Source organism: Acinonyx jubatus, chromosome A2 (assembly GCF_027475565.1).
Source record: "Acinonyx jubatus isolate Ajub_Pintada_27869175 chromosome A2, VMU_Ajub_asm_v1.0, whole genome shotgun sequence".
NCBI lineage: Eukaryota > Metazoa > Chordata > Mammalia > Carnivora > Felidae > Acinonyx > Acinonyx jubatus.
In genome coordinates, this window is record NC_069383.1 from 110,326,177 (window position 1) to 110,347,823 (window position 21,647).

At 55.3% G+C, this 21,647-nt stretch overlaps 1 protein-coding gene and 1 long non-coding RNA gene across 8 annotated transcripts in view; both read right to left on the bottom strand.

Moving 5' to 3' along the window:
• Nucleotides 1-21,647, bottom strand: part of IQSEC1 (IQ motif and Sec7 domain ArfGEF 1) — a 460,032-nt gene that overhangs the window by 162,898 nt on the left and 275,487 nt on the right. Inside the window, exon 1 of one of the 7 annotated variants that reach the window (XM_053218872.1) lies at nucleotides 10,722-11,166. The exons of the other annotated variants lie outside the window; for them this stretch is intronic. Within the exon in view, the coding sequence (XP_053074847.1) occupies nucleotides 10,722-10,744 (23 nt within the window). The 5' untranslated portion in view covers nucleotides 10,745-11,166. Of the gene's footprint in view, nucleotides 1-10,721; nucleotides 11,167-21,647 lie in introns of those variants that run through there. 7 annotated transcript variants of the gene reach the window in all.
• Nucleotides 1,231-10,708, bottom strand: LOC128314851 (uncharacterized). Its single transcript, XR_008296986.1, has 2 exons — nucleotides 7,123-10,708; nucleotides 1,231-2,328 (listed from the first exon to the last, which is right to left on the bottom strand). It is a non-coding gene; the product is annotated as an uncharacterized LOC128314851 (long non-coding RNA).

The window sequence follows — 21,647 nt, forward strand, 5'->3', positions numbered from 1 at the left end:
CTCAGGGCCAGTGAGTCCAGGCTCTGTGCTGGGGCCAGGGGCCGGCCGCCTGGGTGAAGGGGGGCATCCCTGTGCCTACCTGTGGTTTGGCAGTTGTGTGCATATGCCCACTACCCAGCCGAGGCCGCCAGCTTGGCCTATGTTGCCCTCTGCTTCCAAATATACTCAGTGGGCTGTCTGTAGCCTCGGTTTACTGCCCCGCCCCCACAAACACACACAAGTGAATCCTCCCCCTACATGGTTCAGGTGGGGCTGACCCCACCCGCCCAGCTCCAGAGGCAGCCAAGTGACAGAAGCTAGCTGATTGGCATGCAGCCTTCCCTGGGCCATGGAGGTGGTTTCGGGAGTGGCCATGAGCCCCAGGGCTGACCAGTGAGATGGGACGCCAGAGCTCCCACAGGGGAACATGACCCCAGGGGCAGACAAACAGGAGAGCAGAGTATTAGAGCCCCTAGAACCAGCCACACTGAAGCAGACCCCTGGGCTGTGCCCGGATAGTAACCATTCAAATCTCTTCTGACTCGAGTTTCTGTCCTTTGCCACCCAAGGGCTCCTGGGTTAAGTACGCTCCCCAGCCCCGGCCTGGCTTCCTTCCCTTCCCAGATGTCCATGTTTCTTAAGCCCCAGTGTGTCCCAAAGCTTCTCTCTGCGTGGTGAGAATCCAGGGAAGGCAGGGGACGAGAACAGTATTTTAGGTCACAGATCCACCAAGTGCTTTATTACCTCACTGAATCCCGATGGCTACCCTGCAAAGCTGGAATTATTGGCCCCACTTGACAGAAAAGGAAACTGAGCTTCAGAGAGGTAAGCCATCTGTCCCAAGCCCCACTGCCACTGGGTGGCAGATACGGGGCTCCATCTGAGCAACTTCTTGGAGGGTGGCTGGGCCCTGTGTCAGGGGGTGGTATTGGAAAAGCCCTCGAGAATGCCAACACGGTGCCCCCTCCCAGCTCCACTGTCCCCCCACCCCCCGCGCAGGTCTCAGGGAGCTCCTCTGAGGCAGCCTGATCACCCAGCAGCCCTGGAGATTGTCGGGGACTGAAGGCGACCCAGGATGGGGGATTGAGGGACTTGGAAGGTGCCTGCAGCCATCTGGGTGACAACGGAGTGAAGCCGGGCGTTTCTCTCTTGTTCGATAATGAGAGCAAATGTGAGGAAGGCTCTCTGTGTTATCGCAGGGCCCAGCAAGCGTGGCGAGACATAGGCTGTGATTTTCAGTGAGGGCTGTGGTGATTAAAAATGCATCACTTCCCTTATTAACCATTCCAAACAGAAGCCGGGACCGTCTTGACGAGGAATGGAACCGCCGAAGCCAATAAAACATCTTGCAATTAGCCACGCTCAGATGGGCTGCCCGCTAAGCTCCGAGGCTGCTCCAGTGGGACCCTGTCACAATTGGATGATTTGTCCCTCTGAGGACAGGCCAGTGCACCAGTGTCCAACAAGGTCAGGTGTGACCGGAGACTGGGAGACTCGGGGCATCTCCAGCCCGGGCCTCGTGTCCCTAGCTCATCCCCACAAGGTCAGGTGGACGAGAGCGGGAGGCCAGAGTCCTCCAGCTGGGGTCTGTCCAGGGAGCCCAGCCCCCGAGATCCCAGGTGTATCGGGCCCTGAGCCCACACCACACTCGGTCTGGCTTCAGCCCCGCCATCCCCAGCCTCACAGGCCTTGTCCTGGCTCTCCCTCAACCCGTGACAAGTCAATTTGCCAAAATCCCATTCACTGAATAGTCAATTTGCAGGACAACAGGCTCATCAAAAACACTCCATTCCCTTAACCTTTTTGTTTTAGTTGGCTGGGTTACGTTTTTGCTTTCAAATGGCATTTGAACGAAGGTTTGATTTGGGTCTCCCTGAGAATGGGCACAGAGGGACAGAGGGGACAGAGGAAGAATGAGGTGGCTGTATTATCACCCACACAGGTGGCACTAGGCGGAGGCTGAGCGGGAGGGAGTGGACGGTCCAGGCCCACTTGGGGGAGCCTCTAGGTGGGGCCGGGCCCAGGCCTTTGGGAGGGTGGGGTGCTTTGGGGTTAGGGTCTCTAGGGAGAGCTCCAGACTCTCAACCTTCTTGCCAGGGCTGACCAGGCACCGGCTGGCAGCAAAAGGGGCCTATGTTGTCTTTCTGGGGTAGGGAAGGAAGCAGGTCCCCGTGCCCCTGGCTGGGGAGAGGTCAAGGGGTCTCACCTGTCAGGGAGGGGAGGGCGACAGAGGTCAGTGACCACACAGGCTTCTCCTGGAAGGACCAAGACAGGGGGTTGCTGGTCTTCCTGTCTCGTAGTAGCCCATCAGACCCAGCACCGGTCCTCAGCCCTTTTAAAAAGTTAAGCCTGTTATTTTGAGACCCCTGTAGATTCACTGGTAGTTGCTGAAAAGTAATAGAGAGAAATCCTATGTGTAGAGGACAGTATCACCACCAGGATACTGACGTTGTACCATCCATCATCCTAGATTTCCCGTTTTACTCCTACTCATGTGCATGCGTCTGCATGTGTGCGTGTGCCCATGTGTGCACGTGTGCGTTTGGTTCCATGTCCTCCCATCGCACGTGCAGGTTCACATACCCACCCTCCCAGTCAAAACACGCAACCGTTCCATTACAAGGAGCCCTCGTCCACCCCTCTCTTTTACAACCCAAACCTTCTGCGACTCCCTTCTCTGTTCTGAAACACAGCTCACAATAAACGGATCTATCTACATGCATATTTTAAAACAAAAGTCAACAGAATGCCCTTACTGTAACAACACAGAAAAGGAGCAAAGTGACCCACAAGGAAGTGACAGGCATCAGGTGTGATAGCGGTGGGTCTGGCTGTCCCACAGGGCAAATGAGGAAGTCAGCTGCCTGCCTCTCTAGGCGACGGTGGCTCCAACCCAGACGGATACAGGGGCTTGCCGGCCAGTCGGTGCCACAGGGGATGCTGCCCTCCGTGACGGGATCCTTTGAATGGTGACAGCACTTGGCAAAGCTCTGAACATACCAAAGTCTGATCTGCCCTCGACTGTGAGAAGAGCAGTGTGTTCCTGGGAAACTCAATGTATATTAAAATCATATGAAATGCATTTTGTAGCGCAGATGTCGAATGGAGTGAGGTCCCAGGCTCGGTTAATTACGCACGGATTTTCAATCCCATGAATCTGGGGTTAGACATTCGCAGGTTCTTGGCTGTGCAGGCCTGCCCCACACGGTGCACGGAACTAGACCTCTGACCCCTGCCAGCCAGACACCTTTCCTTGAGGCCCCCATAATGCCTGCTAACATCTCCAATGGCCCCAAGGAGGCAGTGAGGCCCTGCTGAAAGTCCCCACAACTTACTCTCTGTCCCCACACGGACAGTTCCACCTGTATCTGTCTCCCTAGGGGCAGGGGCTGCAGTCCCCCAGGATCCAGCCCAGGCCCGGTGCTGGACAGGTGCTAATAAATGTGCCCAATAGGGCTGATCTGGACAGAGTCAGCCAAAGTGACAATGGTGAAGCTATGACGAACTGGCTCCCCTGAGGCCTGGTGGGTCAGGGCTTCCCATCAGGAGACTGCAGCTTCCTTTAAGGGCCTGTTGGTCACCATGTCCCCCAAACTGAGCTTTTAATTGGCTCAAATCCAGAACTTCAAAGCAGTGATTGGAAATGAAACTGCTTTATGCAACTGGTTTGGCAGCTGGGGCATCTCAATAATAAAGCACATATGCAGATACACAGAACTTCCCTGAAGGACCTGAAGGAAGCAGACACAGCAGTGTCCCTCTAAGTAGAGGGACAAGGAGGGAGGAATTGATTTTGTACTGTGTACAGACATTTAAAAAAATGTTTATTTATTTCTGAGAGAGAGAGAGAGAGAGAGAGAGAGAGACTCTGTTGAGTGCAAGCCGGGGAGGGGCAGAGAGAGAGAGAGGGAGACACAGAATCCGAAGCAGGCCCAGGCTCTGAGCTGTCAGCACAGAGCCCGACGCGGGGCTTGAACTCACAAACTGTGAGATGATGATCTGAGCCAAGGTCAGACGATCAACCAACTGGGCCACCCAGGTGCTCTTGTGTACAGACAGTTTTGTTCCATGTGGATGAATTATCTCTCAATTATATGAATAAATAATCACCAAAAAAAACCAGATCAAAGCAGGTACTACTTGTGTGATTAAAAATTGTTTGAGCACCTACTGTGTGCCAGGCACCCCCAGAGAGCCCATCCCCCTGGAATGCTTATGTCCTAAGGACCGGGTTCTGGATGGAGGGCCCAGAGCCCCCCGAATCTCCCCTCTGTCCCGGGACAGAGACCCCAGTGAAGGCAGTGGAGGCACTGCCGGGTGCCCAGCCAGTCCCACCCCTCCTGAGTCAACGCCAGGGGTCCCCGGAGCTAAGCGGTCCAACAGAAAGTGCGAGGCCTGCATCGCTCAGCCTTTATCAAAGAAAGGGTAGATCAGAACCACAACGAGAGACCACATCACCCCATGAGGATGGCTGTTATGAAAAACCCCAAGCACAAAATAGCAAGTAGTGTTGAGGATGCGGAGAAATTGAAACACGTGTGCATTGCTGGAAGGAACGTAAAATGGTGCAGCTGCTGTGGAATACAATACACTGGTTCCTCAAAGAATTAAATGTACAGGCGCCTGGGGGGCTCAGTCGGTTGGGCGTCCGACTTTGGCTCAGGTCACGATCTCGCAGTTCGTGGGATCGAGCCCCGCGTCGGGCTCTGTGCTGACAGCTCGGAGCCTGGAGCCTGCTTTGGATTCTGTGTCTCCCTCTCTCTCTCTGCCCCTCCCTCATTCACACGCTGTGTCTGTCTGTCTCTCTCAAAAGTAAACACTAAAAAATTTTTTTATTAATCAAATATAGGGGCGCCCGGGTGGCTCAGTTGGTTAAGCTCAGGTCATGATATGGGCTCAGGTCATGATCTGGCAGGTTGTGGGATCAAGCCCCGTGTCGGGCTCCACGCTGAGTGGAGAGCCTGCTTGGGACTGTCTCTCTGCCTTCCCCGCCCCCCCCCCCCCCAGCTCTCAAAATAAATAACTAAACAATTTTTAAAAACTAAATACAGAATTACCAGATGATGCACCATTTCCACTTCTGGGTATGTAACCAAAAGGATCAAAAGCAGGGTCTGGAAGAGATGTTGGTACACACATGCTCATGGCAGTGTTATTCACAACAGCTAAACGTGGATGCATCAAGTGTCCACTGATGGGTGAACTAATAAAGAAGATGCGGTCTATCCACACAATGGAATATTATTCACCCCTAGAAAGGAAGGACATTGTGAGAGACGCTACAACATGGATGAACCTTGAGGACGTAATGCTGAGTGAAATCAGCCAGTCACGAAAGGACAAATACCCTACCTATGATCCCATTTGTATGAGGTCCCTAGAGCAGACAAAACGTAAGTGGTGGCGGAAGCTGGGGGAGGGGAACAGGGAGTTAGTGTTTAATGGGGATAGAGTTTCAGTTTGGGAAGATGAAAAGGTTCTGGAGATGGATGGTGGGGACGGCTGCACAACAGTGTGAATATATATATATATATTTTTTAATATATATTTTTTTAATTTGGAGGGGGAGGGGCAGAGGGAGAGAGTGAATCCCAAGCACTGAGGGCCTGACCCCATGACCCCGGGATCATGACCCGAGCCGAAATCAAGAGGACGGTGCTCAGCCAACTGAGCCCCCGGGTTCCCCAGCACTGAGGAATGCCACTGAGCTGCACCCTTACAAATGGTTAAAATGGTAAATTTTATGTTACGTGTGTATTTTACCACAACTTTAAAAAGAAGGTTGTCGGTGCCTTGCCAGACCAGGGCCTGCAGGGCTGCCGAGAAACAAAGTGGGGCCCTGCCTGCAAGGGACGCCCCGAGTCTGGTGGGGGAGACAGGGAAGCGGGTAGTCGGTGACAACAGAGGGCCCTGTAGTGTGGCACAGGGGAGGCCCGGGGATCCAGGAGCCCAGCGAGGGGACCCATTTGCCTGGGGAGTCCAGAAAGAGGCACGAGCTGGATGTTGGGGCCTGAGGTGAGGGCCGGAAAGGGTATCCCTGGAAGAGGAACCAGCAGGGGCCAAAATGTGGAGGCGTGAACTCTGTCTCCCAAGAGCCTGGGCAGGAGTGGGGTGCAGCGGGGTCAGCGCAGGACAGGAGAAGCAGGAGGCGGTAGGGGCCCTGGAGCCAGAGACGGGGAGTGTGCGAGCAGGGCCACCCCACTGCTCCACGGCGCCCGCCCTCTTTTCTTCCCTCCGTCTCTCCAGGGCTTGGGCCCCTGTGGCCTTGTTCACTGCCCCTCCGGACCGCAGCTGTTTGCTGCGAGCGCCCCACCAGGGCTGGCACACAGACCTGGTTGGATGAATGAATTGGCACGTGGACGATGACCCCACGGTGACCACGTATGACAGGCAGACTCGGGTGTGTGCGAAAGATTCAGGATGTCTGAATGCAGCTTCCCCTTCTTGGAGCCACCGGTCCCTCTCCTCCCAGCCACCCGTGCGGTCCGGTACCCGGCAAGAGCTGACCCTGCCGCTCTGCTTCCAGGTGACAACACAGGCCCAGAGAGGGCGAGAGGCCTGCCCAGGATCACAGAGCCAGGCAGGGCCAGAGCTGGACTGGAATGTCCTTCTCTTGTTCTAGAAGACCCTGGGAGGGCCTCAGAGACCTAGGGACAGGGGTGAGGTGAGACAGAGACAACAGGAGCCAGAGGGCAGGTGGGGTGAGACACGCAAGGGACAGTGGTGGCCCCAGATAAGCCCGGTGGGTGCTCAGTCGGCACCCAACAACAAGGCCTCCTGGGCCCCTGTTGACCACAACAGAACCGGGGTTAGACCATGACCCAGGGGCATTCTCAGGAGCATCCTGGCTCCCAGCCCCTGCCATTAGCAGACCTTCAGGGAGCAAGCTTCACCCCTGCTTCGCCAGCCTCTGCCTCGCCGGCAGTTTTCCTGGCTGTCCAAATGGGGTGTGGAGGTCCGAGGCCCTAGGATGTCACTAGTCTCTGGGGACACACGTGCCCTACTACGGGCATGGGAAAAGGACAAATGAGAGCCCTGTCTGGCCTCCCCTCCAACTCCCCCCACAGTCCAGCCATGTAACCATGGCCAGCACCCCTGATCAGGACCCTCCGTGGCTCCCTCCCGGCCACTACCTGCAGAGACTCCTGGCACTCCAGGTGACTTCTGCCTTGGGTCCTGCCCACATTTTCAGTGTCGTCTCTGTCTTTTCCCTCACGCTTGGGGCTCGGACCAGACGTAGCTGCTTTCAGTAAAAGCCTTTAGTATACGCACAGCACCGGAGCTGGGCTTTAGGGGCTGGCTGTGCAGCCTCAAGCCCTGTGCTACCCCCTCACCGGGTGCCACCTGGGACAAGTTATTTGATAACTCAGTGGCATTGTCAGCACAATAGGGATAATAACAGCCCCACCTCCCAGGGTCACTGTGAAGGTCAAATGAGCTTACGCCTGCAAAATTCTTGCGATCGTGGCCTGACATTTGTGTACCTGGAGTGCTCTTCCCTCCTTGACCACCTGGAAAATTCCATTCACACTACATGCCTGCTGTAGGATGCAGTGACCCTCCCCATCGCCGGGTCATCTTCCTGTCCCGGCCCTTGGCACTGTGTACTGAGAGTGTCTGTTCATGTCTGTCTCACCCACTGGCCTTCAGGCTCCCAGAAGGCAGAAACTATCTATTACTCAGCAATGTGCCCCACTGCTTAGGGCAGTGCCCGCTGCAGATCCATAATTCATTCATTCAACAGAGATTTACTGAGCAGTTACTATATGCCTGTGCTTTTCTAGATGCTAGGGTAGCAGCAGCTAGCACACTGTCAACCTCTCTGCCCTGGTACGTTCTAGCAGGTGAACCAATCAACCAACGGCAGCGGGCAGATGGAGACAGCACCGGGCAGAGAAGGAATAGAGGAATGTCAGGTGAGGGGTCACAGAAGTTCCAGCCAGAGTGAATGAACGAATGAGCAGGAGGCGCCCCACTTCAGCCCCCAACCCCCCAGAAGCTGTGAATTTCACACTCAGTGCGAACGCCCTGTAGCCCCAGCTTTCCGTGTTCAAGCAGCAGGATGTGACATGCCCGTAAGACGGTGGTTACCCTGTTAAGTGTAGTTACAGTCTGAAAGGGGCTCACCTTAATTAAGACACCATTAATTAAGCCGTCAGTATGGTAATGATCTCAGTTGTTAGCAAATTTGATTAAGGAGCTGATTCTGGAGGCCTCGCGATTTCCCCCCAATGCATTAATAAATCTCCCGCTCGTGTCGTATTGCTGTCCTTTATCTTGTTCTCTCTGCCACCGCTGTAAGTGACTGAGCCCCCCCCCCCCCCCCGGCGGGTACCCACCCTCGGACAGAGCCCAAATGTCATAACACTCTCTTAGGGCCTGCTCCAGGGGACCCAGAGGATGGCCACCTGGACAAGCTAAGCCACGGGACACCCTGCTCCTGCCACACACGGGGACCCGGAGCGAGTCGGTCGAGTCTGGCACGTGACATACCAGGGGAGGGACCCCATTGTCAAGGATACAGCAGGAAACAGCCACGTGACCTCGGCCACACTCCTACCCTCCCTGAGCCTCAGTTTCCTCTTCTGTAAGATGAGATCAACAACACCCCCATTCTAGAACAGTTGGTGAGAACCAACAGGGCAACTGGGCGGAAAGGGCTCTGAAGCTAAATGGTACAACGGTATGTCGGCCAGACGCTACCATGCTTGGGTTTCCAGCTGCCCTGAGAGTTAAACAGCTAAAGACACGCCGCTCCCCGTCCCCCGTCCCCCCTATCGCATCAAAAGCGCTGGGAACAAAGGTCGAGCAGCAGGTGCTAGGAGAGCCCTGGTTCTGGGCCACGGTGAAGCGGGGAGCAAACACACAGGGCTCTGTGTCTGCTGTGCAGCCCTGTCAAGCAGGCCTGCTCTGGGTCCCAGTCTTTCCCTAAAAACAATGGGGCAATGGCTCATTTCCAGTCGCCCCCTCCCCAGCCTCTTTGCCACCTCTGGTAGCCATAGGTTTGTGGCAGCACCTGGGTGCTGGATGTCACGGTACCAGGCTGTAGGAGCCTGAGAGCCGGAGGAGCATAAAAGGACCCACACAAATGAGAGGCAGGGGGCACAGAGCCCCCCAACAGGCCCTCCCTCGGCACCGGCTCAGCCCCTCTCCCAGGCAAGCCGGGCAGGGCAGGGTGGGCTTCGTTAGGAGACGAAACTGCCAGGAGCTTAAAGTGCAGGTTCCAGGGCTCCTGGTGGACTGAACCAGTCTGTACTGGTATTGGGGCAAGTACTGGATGGCAACTGTGTCCCTGGCAAGACGGTGAGCAGATAGGCTTGGGCAGCTCCTGGGCCCGGGCAAAGGTGTGGCAGGAAGAAGACAGCTGCCCGGGGAGGGCTCCCTTACCAGCAACGGTGGCGGATGCAGCAACGGTGGGGAAGGATTTACTATTTGTTTCCAAAAATACAGCTAGGGCCTTGTCACAGCGAGTGAGAGAGAACACTGGGGTGTCCTGCTCACATCAGCACCACAACCTGTGGGCTTTTCCACTAAAAAAGCAGATGAACATCACAGCAAACCGTAGACACAGGCCACCTTCACCACCACCCAGGGCTCCTGTCGGGGCCTGCTGGCGCATGGCAAGAAGTATGTTTATTTTCCTTCACGCTCCATTAGCGAGAGAGCTGTCCCTCCACGGAGGGGTGGGGGTGCTGCTTAACTGGGAGCTCCACAGGTCCTTGTCACGGTATAGGGTCGTGAGGCCTTGGAGTGGCCCCCAAGATGTCCCCCTAAATAAGGCTCCAGGCTTCTCTTTTCTAGTCCTGGGGATGGAGCCCAGCCCAAGAGGCTCCAACTCTGTTCTCTAACCTTACAAGGTCTGAGGTCACTGAACAGCCCCAGAAAGCTGAGGTGTGGGGCAAACTGCCTAGGGCAGGTGGAGATGTGGAGCTGTGTCCCACCCTACAGCTCCGAGCCCTAGAGGAAGGATCCTGCAAGGCCAGAGACCGAAGGTTCCTGGCCCCAGAACAGCACGGTGCAGAGCCCCGAGAGCCGTGAGGCAAGCTGGAGTTCTAATCTGATGCCCCCCCCCCCCCGCCCGGGAAGCCTAGCTTAATGAGGCACGGACTTTGGTTTCCATAAATACCCGGACCCGTGATGTCACCACCCCGTGCAGAGTTTAACAGCTTCTGCCACTGGCTGTAGGCCCAGCAGACAAGTGGTCTGCCGCTAGCCCACAGAACACCTGCGTGGCCCAGAAGGACACCAACGCCCCTGCTCTCGATGGCAGGCCGGACCTTCACCTGTCCGTGGAGGACATGGCATCCTGTCCCCACCCCGACCTGCCTGCCAGCCTTCCATCAGGCACAGCAGAACTGCCGGTCATGGATGAGCTGGGCAGGAGAGGCTTCTTCCAAATAGTCATGCTGAGGGCTATACCAAAAGCCGAAATGGCAGTGGTGGCTTTGAAAACCCTGGATATGGATTTGGGGGGATTACTTGCCCTCAGCGATAGGGAATTTCACAGCCCAATGGAGACCTGCTGACTAACAGCCTTTTCCTCATCGTCACCACCAACAAATACCTCCACTGCAGGGCACAAACGCTGACAACCTCTGCCCGGAGGTCAGCTCCTTCTGCAAGACACCTGCACAGCAACCCCCCCTCCCCCCCACCAAGCCCCCACTCCTGCTCCAAGCTCAGCTGGGGCCCCTCTGGCCTCCGGCCCGAGTTTCAGGTATAAACCTGCCACATATACTCACAAGTAGCGTCTTCTGCAAGCCATCCTGTCTGGGGGCAATTTTCCCCTTCCCTCTCTCTCTCCAGCTGGGAAGGTTCCGCGTGGTTAGAGGAGGAGCAGGATGCTCAGCCGAGAAGTGGAAGGGAATAAAATTAAATAGAGGGGCGAGTCACATTCCCCGGGGGCGGCGGGCTCCTCCGCTGGGGCGGGAGCAGGGGGTGGGGGGTGACAGCAGCAGGCTCCGAGGGGCCCCGGGCACAGCAGGGCTCACACCATGCCCAAGAGCCTGCCAAGTCGTCCAGTCACCATGGTCGCCAGGTTGGGCGGGGGCGTTGGCCTCGCTGGTACCTGGGACCACCTCGGGTTTTTTCCCTCCCGCACATCCGGGGTGGCTGAGCGCGGGGAGGAGGGGGGTGCTGGGGGGAATCTGCGCCCGCTTTGCTCTCGCAGCATCCGGAGGAGGGGCGGGCGCTCGCGAGCCTCCCCCCCCCCCCCCCCCCACCGCTTCTCGGCGGCGCCAAGGAGCAACGTAGTGCGGCCGCGCTGGACCAATCGCCGAGGCGCTCGTCGCCATGACAACTGCAGCATCAGGCGCGGCCACTCGGCGGCGCCCTCGCGGCAAAGCCACCCGCCCGACGGAGAGCGCCCGCGCGCAGCGCGAGGGTGCCGCAGCCTGCCGGGGCCCCTTCCTGGCTGGCTCTGGAAACCTGGAAATCTCGTTGCTAAAATGCACGACGCTGTCCAGAGCCTGCGATGACGCTGCTTTCCAGGGTGGCTTTTCTGCCTTTGGCACGGAGTCGTGCAAGCCATGGAGCGCAACAGGCTGGCGCCCTGGAGTCAGGCCCACCGGTTCCAAGGCTGGCTTTGACCCCTAAGGGCCTCGAAGCTGTGGACAAGCCGCTTCCCTTCTGGGAGCCTCGATTGATGCTATCGTGAAATGGGATCATAATGGCTACATCACAGGGGTCCAGGAGGGCTTGTCACACACAGTAGCTGCACAGATGCATAGCTGTTATGATGTGTGCTGGCCATGTCCTGGAGCTAGGGAGAATTTCTGCTGTAGCTGTGGAGCCCATTCGTTCCTTCACCACTCACTCACTCATTTACTGTTTTTGGATTGGCAGCTCAGTGATGAATAAGGCGATGCTTTCATGGTGTTCACCTCTTAAGAGGGAAACAGGAAATCAACATGCAGTCAAATATATAATTTTACATGGTAAGGAGGAGGACAAAAAGTAAAGCCGAAGAGGTAGAAGGGAGGGGGACAGCAGGAAGGAAGGAGGAAGCCATCTACATCAGACAGGGTGCTCAGGGAAGGCCTCTCTAAGAGGGCACGTGTGGGCTGAATAATGGAAGATCCCGGGAAGGAGCATTCCAGGCAGAGGGAAAAGCTAGTGTCAAGGCCCTGAGGCAGGAAGGAGCGGAGTGTGTTTGAGCAACACTGAGGAGGCCAGAGTGGCTGCAAGTGGTGAGCCACAGGGATGTGAGGGTGAGAAGGCCTACATCTACCCTCTCCCCTCCAGATTTTCTCTTTCACGTACAGATCTCTCTCTTCTTGTCTGATGCTTCACTGAGCAGAGTCTGTTTGCTCGTCTGTAAATCAGGAATCCAAAATCTATCTCATATACGTACACACCTATAATTCTTATTTCCATTATAATCTTTACGACATCAATGAGGTATAAGATTATCATCGTATTCTCCGGGGAGAAAACAAAAGCCAGAGGTTTAGCAGCTGGCCCAGAGCCACACAGCTGGTGAGTGGTATGCCAGGGGAGTCTGGCTCTGGAGTCCCGGCTCTTAAGCACCTGCAAATGTTCCTCTTTGGGAAGATCACATGAGACAATGGCTGTGAAAAGCCCACCCACCCTGGGCAGCTGTGAGGGCCATTCCCTTTTTCCTATTCTCTCTGGATTCTCAGACTCACTGAAGTTAGGGGAAGGACCTGCATCCTTAAGTTTTGTTCCTTCCTTTGGACAGTGGACAAAATGGAGCTCAGAGAGGGTGAGTGATGTGCCTGAAGTTGCACAGCACTGAGTGACAGAAGTGGGACTGGGACCCAGTTCCTCTGGCTCCATGTCCCTTATGGGGCCAGGGTAGAGCGGAGCATCTGAGTGACTGGTAAATGGCATCAGAACAGCACGATGCTTCCTGATTCACCCTCCTATAACAAATCTTTGAATGACCAAGCTTCCTACACCGGGGGCTTCCCTCCCTGAGAATAATGCAGTCATGGACGTAATCGGTATTTCTGTGGGCTTAACATGTTACAGATCCCCCCTCCCCTTCCCCCCTCCCCTGTCTCTTCTGGAGTTGGACAAGTTCTTTTGTTTTTTATTTTCGGACAAGACTTTAATAACAATGCAAACATAGCAGCAGCTACAACCACGAGGGCTTCAGGAGGATCATTTTGCTTCAGATCTGATCTGATGTTCAGTGAATTCGTAGAGGCACTGTACAAAGTAGGTTGATTTCCCCTCCTACACAGAGAGGTCTCACCTCTACACAGCAGCAGAGCAGACTCGGAGCCACCTCTCTGTGACTCCCAAGCCTGGGCCCTAGCAACTCCCCGCACGGCCTCCTCCACATGGGGATTATTTTACCACCCCCATCTTCCAGAAGAGGAAACTGAGGCTCAGAGCCCAGGCGGGCCCTGATTGCAGCGCCGGCACCAGCATCCCTTTCCTGGGTTTCCTCTCCTGCCTCAGTGCCCCAGGGAGCCTCCCGGGGGGGGGGGGCCAGGACACCCCTCTGCATATTAACTGCTTTTTGGCACTTTCTCCTTATAAACAAACTTGCATGTCTGTTTCTTGTATGTTACGCTGTTATTTCGAAATAGGGCACATGGCAGAGACATGGCATTCGGAAGCAAATGCCAAGAGCGTAGGCACCTGGGCTGTGTTTACAGGACACCGGGGCTGTTTTTGATCTCTGATAGTGGGCGTCCACCACAGGGTCGGGCACCAGAGAGTCCCCAAAACTCGTGGATCCAAGGCCCGGCAGGGAATTGGCGTTGGGGCAGCCGCCACTCACTCTCAAGGCCCCTCTGGAAATGCCTGCACACACAACCCCCCACCAAACACACACCCACACCTTGTACCTGTCTGTGGCCCCCTGCAAGCAACCCAGACTAGAATGAGAAAGTGGCTGACAAAGAGCAGGTGGGGAAATCTTCCACACCCAGGACTCCCCTCCTGGACTGGAAAATTCCAACCTGCAGGCTGACAGGCAGATTCACGCAGGGAATGTCTGGCTCCTGCACCCTGCTGCCCATGTGCCCCCATCTGTCCCCAGCACGAAAGGAGGCGCAACGGCATTTGGAAAGAGGCAGGACAGAAAGGGCTGGAACACACAGTCCACAGATCCCCAGGCCACAGCACCTTTCAGGCTGGCAGCCCGGGAGTCCCAGGGACTGAACCTCTTCCACGGGGGCAGTATGGAGCTCCAGTCCTTGTCCTCAAGCCACCAACCGTTCTAGCCGTGGAAACACAGAACTGTCAACATTCTGACTCTTCAAAGCTCAGAATCACAAATCCTTCAAATCCTGGATTTTTTTTTCCCCTTTTAGCGTAAGCTTCACATTGGAAAGAAGCAGAACCTTAATTGCACAAATAATCTGAAAATCTCTTCTCTTTCAACACAGTGAAGTCCCCTTGACCGCACCCCTACATCTCACTCCCTTTGCCCACCTCCATAGAGGTAACTGCTGTCCTCTGTTTGGAGCACATGCTTCCAGAACTTTAGCGAAGTCTCTAGCTAGCTACATTTATATGCCTATAGAAAATATGAAGAATTACATGGACAGACCTTAAAAAATGGCATCATATTAAGTTATGAAAGTTTTAAAACTTTAAATACACCGAAAGTCATAAAGAGAGATACAGTGGGGCACCTGGGTGGCTCAGTCGGTTAAGCGTCTGACTTCAGCTCAGGTCATGATCTCACGGTTCATGAGTTCGAGCCCCCTTCGGGCTCTGTGCTGACGGCTCAGAGCCTGGAGGCTGGTTGGGATTCTGTCTCCCTCTCTCTCTGCCCCTCCCCCGCTCATGCTCTACCTGTCTCTCTCTCAAAAGTAAAATATTGAAAAAAAAAAGAGAGACAGAGAGACACACAGTAAACTCTGTTGTCCGCAGGGCCTCCTGCAAGAATCAGACCATCACGAAGCTGACGGAAGCCGCGTCGCTGCCTCTCTTCCGCCTCCTCCCCAGCCCTTCCCTCCTCACATTTACACAGTGAGTTCACTGCAGAGTGAATCATTCCTATACAGCGTTCCTACTCAGACAGGTGCCCACAAAGGGCAGGGATGCTTGCACATGTTTTTAAACTTCCCACAAACAGAATCACACTGCACGTCGCTTTCTGCGATCCTCTTTCCCCAGTCAACATTCCACTCGGGGCACCGACTGATGGAATCTCTAAACCAGACTCTTCTTTGCTGAGTGGCCAAATCCTAGGCTTTTCTGATCACAGCCGTGGGCTGGGCTCTTGTTGCTGAGAGGGGCCTGGCAGGCTCGTGCACAGGCCTCATTTGGTTCTGAGACCGCCTCCCCCCCCCGCCCCCCCCCCCCCCCGCTCCTCACGTGCAGGCAGCGGAGGAAGGGAGGAGGCAGCTACTGCAAATATCTCTGGAAACGTGTGTGGACTCCTGGAAGCTTGGCAGACACCCTCCCTGCACTGCACCAAAATACCAAGGTGCCCTGTCCCCTGTACTTGGGGAGAAAACAAGACCCTGGCCCCTGGACGGCTGTAGGAGGGGGTCCCTGACATGCCGCTGGAATGCAATGGCTGCTGCTTCTCAGGGCCATTTGGAGCCCCGACCGATGGAGATTTGGAAGCCCACAGGGCTGGCATCAGTCTCTGCCCTCCCACTGCTGTGCCAGGCTTGCCAAGGACGGCCCTGGTCTCCGGAGCTGGCTGAGGCCCGTGAGAAGCGAGGGGGCTGTGGCCAGGAGGACGCTGCCTGCAGAAGATCCTGCTACATCTGGGCCGTGCTGGTGCAGGAAAGGGGGTGCGGGAGAGGGGTGCTGCTCCGTGTGTCCGCTTCTGCAAGGGCTGAGCCTCTGTGTCCCGCTCACCTGGAGGGCGAGAACTAGCAGGAGCAGAGGGTGCTGGGAACAGCCCCTGCCTTTCTGAGCCTCCACTCGTGAGCCTTGGAGAGCCCCTCAGCGTGATGGAGGGTGGGCGTGGCTGTGAACGAGAGGCACCACTGGTCAAGTGCAGGCGTCCCGTGTAGGATGAACCAGCCACAGACACTAAGCCAGAGCTGATGGGTCTGAGTGTGCCTTGGGGTGTAGGCTCCCTCCCTCTCCTAACATACCGCCTCTCCACTCTCCCCCACCCCAGAACCTGCACCTGCTCAGCAGGCAACGAAGCCTGGTAGTCCAGGCCGGGAGCCACCTCTGCCACCAGCCATGTGACTCTGGGTGGGTGACCCAACGTCAGCCTCCGCATGTATGCACTGAGGCTCACAGGGCATCTCCTTCTGCCTCCAGGCAAGGTCTAAACGAGTTACCGCGGGCAAAGCCCTTAGACCAGGGCCTGGTACTGCCTCCTTGCCCCAGAAGTGTCAGCCAGGCTGGTTATTGTTCTCGAGCTGGCTGGGCTGCTGGAAAGTTCACAGAACTGAAATTCGCAGGGAACTGGAGCTAGAAGATGGGGGTAACACCTCCCCACCACCCCAGCTGAAATGAGAGCCTACGGTGTACCCCAAACCAACCTCACAGCACCTCCCGTTTCTCACCCTCCTGACGAATTTGACTAGTAGTTTTCTTAAATCTAAAAATAGTGTTTATTTAAAAGCGAAACTTCCTGTCACTGTGGTAAATCGTGTACTTGATAGGCTAGTTACACCACAAATAAATATTCAGATAAATAGGGTTATGAAAGAAAAATTGCTCGCCTGAAGCCCTCCCTTGGCCTCAGGGGTCTGAGTGTCTCTGGCTGGAAAACTATGTGCTGATGCTGGGGACACCAGGCAGGGTGGGCACAGGGCAGACGTCGGGGCGGGCAGCGGGGATGGCCCTGCTCGTAAGCTGGGTCAGAAAAGACCAGGGATACGTGTGGCAGTGTTGGGGAAGGTCACAGGGCTATCCGTGGTCACTGTGGGGGTGGCGACTCACTTTGCTCTCCAGGAATCCGTCTTGCTTCCCTCAGTTGCGGGGTTCTGTGTGCCTGTGTGTGTGTGTGTATCCGCCTGTGTGTGTGTGTGTGTGTGTGTGTGTCTATCTGTGTCTATTTTTGGTGACTGGCACCGCTCCTCGGAAACAGAGCGGAAAGGCCTCAGGCCCATATGAAGGGGACAGCAGTCCTCTACGGCCGCCTTATGTCATTGCCACAGGCTGGTCTGCTGGGTGGTTTCCTCCTGGGTCTTCATGGGAATCTGCGAAGTCATGCTGGGCTGTGTGTGTGTGTGGCTGGGGACCAGCAAGTGTGCCCAGCCCCCAGCTCACAGGGCCATGAGCATTTCCTGACCACAAAGCAGCACTAATTCTCTATTCGCTTGTATCTTCATCCATAGAATGCTGACTACTTCTTGCTTTGGGCCTGGCCCAGTCTAGGCAGTGGGGGTACAAGGTGAGATAAAAAGCCATGTGTCCTGCCCGGAGGAAGGAACGTGTTCCACGTCTTGAGGCCTTGACAGCCAACACCTCTCCCTGCCCAGCTGCCTCCCCTCCTGGCAATCACCCCTGCATCCCTCTCAGTGTCTGGGGCTCAGGTGGGCCTGACTCTGCTCCCAAGAACAGGCATGGCACTCAAGCTGGGCCCAGGAGAGGCAGGCCCAGACTTCACTGACACTGTCGCGTGAGAGAAGCTCTGAACTTGAATTCAAACTTAAATCTGAAAGGTATGAACCAGCACTTTCCATCGGGCCCCGTGAGGAGGAAGCCAATGCAGGGGGAAGCTAGACTCAGAGCAGAAGAGGGACAGGTCCAGGGTCAGGACTGGAACTTCTGGATCTAGCCATGCCTGAAGCTTTGGGGATATGTGAGAATCTCATTTCATTTAGGCCAGTTTGAAGTGGGCACTCTGTCACTTGCAACCAAAAGTCCTGATACATGTACCTTCTAATAGTTATAGTTCTGAATGAATATTTTAATATTGAGTGATTGTTTCAATAGAAAGGTACACAGAAAACTCTATGATATGAGGGAAGGAGGGGCAAGTTCTTTGAGAAAAGGGATATAGGAAGGAAAAACGGAAGTTTCCATTTCCAGGATGTTGAAGCTGAGTCTAAAAGGATGACTAGAAGCTTGTCAGGCAGACAGTGCATGGAGAGGCATTACATCCATATGGAACAGCATGTGTAAAGGCGTGGAGGTGAGAAGCACAACAGCGAAAGTCAACTTACTGAAGGGCTTGGGCTTCCTCGGAAGGATGCTGAGGAGGGACATGAAACTAAATAAATCCCTTCGCGGGGTATGGGTTCAAGGGGGAGAGGTCAGAGGCAGGGGGACAGTGCCTCTGGAGAAAGGGAACGGCAGGTCTGGAGGCCTGTGGTGGAGAGTCGGTACTTCTCTCTGCCCTGTATACAGCAAGGGGTGGGGTGGGAGAGAAGAAATGTGTTGGGGAGACGTATGGGTGAGGTATGACGGCGACGCAGGGTCAAAGTCAACACCCAGGTTCCTAACTTGGGCACTGGATGGATGGTAGTGCCATTTACCTACCTGGGGACCCAAGAAGAGGTACAGGGTGTAAGGAGAGACGACCCGGCCCCTTTTGGATGTGCTGGGGTATGGAGGCTTGGGGATGCTCAGGAGAAGCAGCCAGGAGGCCATAAGAATCTGGCTGGAGGCCCGGCTCCAGGAGGGAGAAGTGGGGAGAGAGTGGGTTGAAGAGGGAAGGCCGGGCAGAGCCCTGGGCATGTGGATATTTATGGGCAGAAGCAAAGGCCAGCAAAGGAGAGGGAGAAGGAGCCGCTGGAGCAGAGGGAAGAGGCCTGGCGAGCTCCCTGCCCACAGCTGCAAGCTGCGTTCCGAAGCCCCTCCCCTGCAGGTCCTTCCTGGGGATCCGCCATCTGCCCTGTCCTGCCACAGTGAGTTAGGACCTGCTCCTGCCTCCCCAAGGACCTGAGATAACATAAGAACGGCATTTCTTAGCAAAAAGGAATCCCAAATGAGCACCAAGCTTCATGTTCAAAGATGTTCATCGCAGCATTATTTATAAGAACAATGAGCAAACCAAAACTCCAAACAAATATTAAGGTAAATGTCCAACATTGGGAGCTGCCTAAAAATGCATGGCTTTGCACTTGCTAGCAGGCAGCCTTTAAAGGACATGTTTACAAGCAATGAGGTTAACATCTGTTAGTTAAGCAAAAAGTAGGCTCTCGGGCCACCTGGGGGGCTCAGTCAGTTAAGCGCTGACTTCGGCTCAGGTCATGATCTCGCGGTTCGTGAGTTCCAGCCCCAAGTGGGGCTCTGTGCTGACCGCTCAGAGCCTGGAGCCTGCTTTGGATTCTGTGTCTGCCTCTTTCTCTGCCCGTCTCCTGCTCATGTTCTGTCTCTCTCTGTCTCTCAAAAAATAAATAAATGCTAAAAAAGAAATTAAAAAAAAAAGTAGGTTCTCAAAGTATATATGGAGTATGAACCCTGTAATGTGAGCGTAACACACAGCTAGAAAAATGCCCAGGGGCGCCTGCGTGGCTCAGTCCATTAAGCGTCTGACTTCGGCTCAGGTCATGATCCCTCACAGTTTGTGGGTTCAGGCCCCACATCAGGCAGGCTCTGCGCTGACAGCTGGGAGCCTGGAGCTCGCCTCGGATCCTGTCTCCCTCTCTCTGCCCCTCTACCGTTCACGCTCTGTCCGTGTCTCTCAAAAGTAAACATTAAAAAAATTTTTTTAAAGAAAAAGAAAAATGACTGGAAGGACACATGCCAACATGCCACCATTAATAGTTGCCACGTCTGAGTGTTGGAAGTACGGGCCAACTTTATTTCCCTTTTCGTTTTGTTTTTCACAATTTCTACAACATGCTTAAATATAATAAGGGAAAATACCGTTTTCTGCAGGGGCCAGCACATAGGTTCGGAGTCACATGTACGTTTGAATCCAGCTCCCTGCCCTGCCTCGGCGCTGGGCGCCTTCTAGCTCCTTCCAGTCTGGTTTTCCCTCCAAAGGTTCATCCCAGCCCCTCGCACAGGCCTACGTGGGTACCAGACGGGTGGATGTAGACAGCGCGCCAGGAAGAGGGGGTGCGCCAGACAGGTGTTGCACAAAGATGACCAGCATCCTCAGAGGTCACAAAATCAGGATGCTGTGAAGGCGACTCTTTGGGCACAATGTGTAACTGGCTGGGCGCTGGCCGCAGCCTGAGTGGGTCCTGCTGAACTGAGCATCCGTGGTGCACAAAAGCGCCACCTTCGGTACCCTGGAAGCCTGGGAGCCAGACCCTGTGTTACCGATGGGGACTGAGGCTGGACATTAGCCCCGAGGCCACCTCTGGAGCCTCCCTACGAAACTCGTTCCTGGGCTGAAGGGCGTGTGGGAGTCTGGGCCTAGAGTGAGGCTCCGCTGGGCTCCAGAAGGTGGGAGCGGCTGTCCTAGTGCTTTCTGTCGGGCCCCAGACCCGGAGGCCAGGCGGGAGGCTGACCCTGGGGAGCCCGGGCCCTGCGGTCTCCTCTCCCCACGTCTCCAGGTGGCTCTGGGCCCGAGTTTTCCTGTCTGTCACCCGCTTGTCCTTACTGTAGAGGGGATTTGGAAGGTGATTCTTCTCTGGGCTGGCTGGGGCTGATCTGGCCGGTGAGCTGGGCTGCCAGTGGGGCCCTTGTGGGAGGGCTGGGGTCCGGAGTCACCCCGCCCAGAGAGACATAGTCTGTCTGGTCCGATGAGGGCTGTTCCCAGGGCAGACTGGGCTGGGGCAAGCTGGGGGCACAGCAGACACAGACTCTGTTCTCAGGCCTCAGTTCCTCAGTTCAGGTCTCTACCAACCGCTTACCTGCTGTGTGACCTTGGGCAAGCGACTGCCCATCTCTGTGCCTCAGTTCCTACCCTGGAAAATGGGAAAAGCAGACCCCCACTGGGAACAGACACAAGAAGGGTTACAGGGGATGTGCCTGCCACAGCACACACTAGGGGAAGCCTGGGCTCAGGGAGGGCATGCAAAATAGTAGTCCTCGGCCTTGAGAGGTCTGTCCCTGTCTCCATGCTGGTTCAGCCTTGGGAGAGGGGTCTGGAGGAAGCTAGATGCGCAGAGACACCCCCAGGAGTGAGAACCAGAGGGGATCTCTTCTGGGAGGGTCAGGATCTTCCTCTACCCTAGTCGGGGTTACTGCCAACTCAGACTGTGGCACATCATCTTGCACAAACACAAATCACATCTGTCCTTCTCTAGCTTTCCATGTCCTTCTCTAGCTTCAAAATAGAATCCATATGCCTGGCTTGGCATCACGGCTCTGCCAGTCTCATTCATCCCTTTGCCCGCTCTGTTCCATGCCAACCTGTTCCTGCCTCAGAGCCTTTTTGCACATGATATTCCCCTTGTCAGAACACCCTCCCCCCCCCCCCCCCACTCCAGATCTCTGCACGGCTCACTCTCTAGGTCTCAGCTCAGAGATTACCTCTTTGGGAGGCATTTCCTGAGCACCCTTGGTGAAATGTTCGTCACCCCCTACCCCTCACCATTTTATTTCATCCAGAGTATTTTAAATCAACCTGTTTAGTTGGTTTTTTCTTCTTCTTTTTCAACATCTGTCTGCCATCAAGAGAATGTTGGGTCCCCAGGGACAGAGTCACCACCTGTCTTGGCCATCACAGCATCTCCCAGTGCACTGATGTGGCCGGCATACAGTAAGTGCCTAATAAATGTTCACCAGCTGAAAACACAAATGGATGATCTCAAGCCACACTACCTGGCTCATCCCCACTGGATCCGAGGGAACATGGGTACCACCCCGTAGCTTCTCATTATTTCCACATGTCACAACCTCTGTGGGTTTGGTAAAAATCCCAG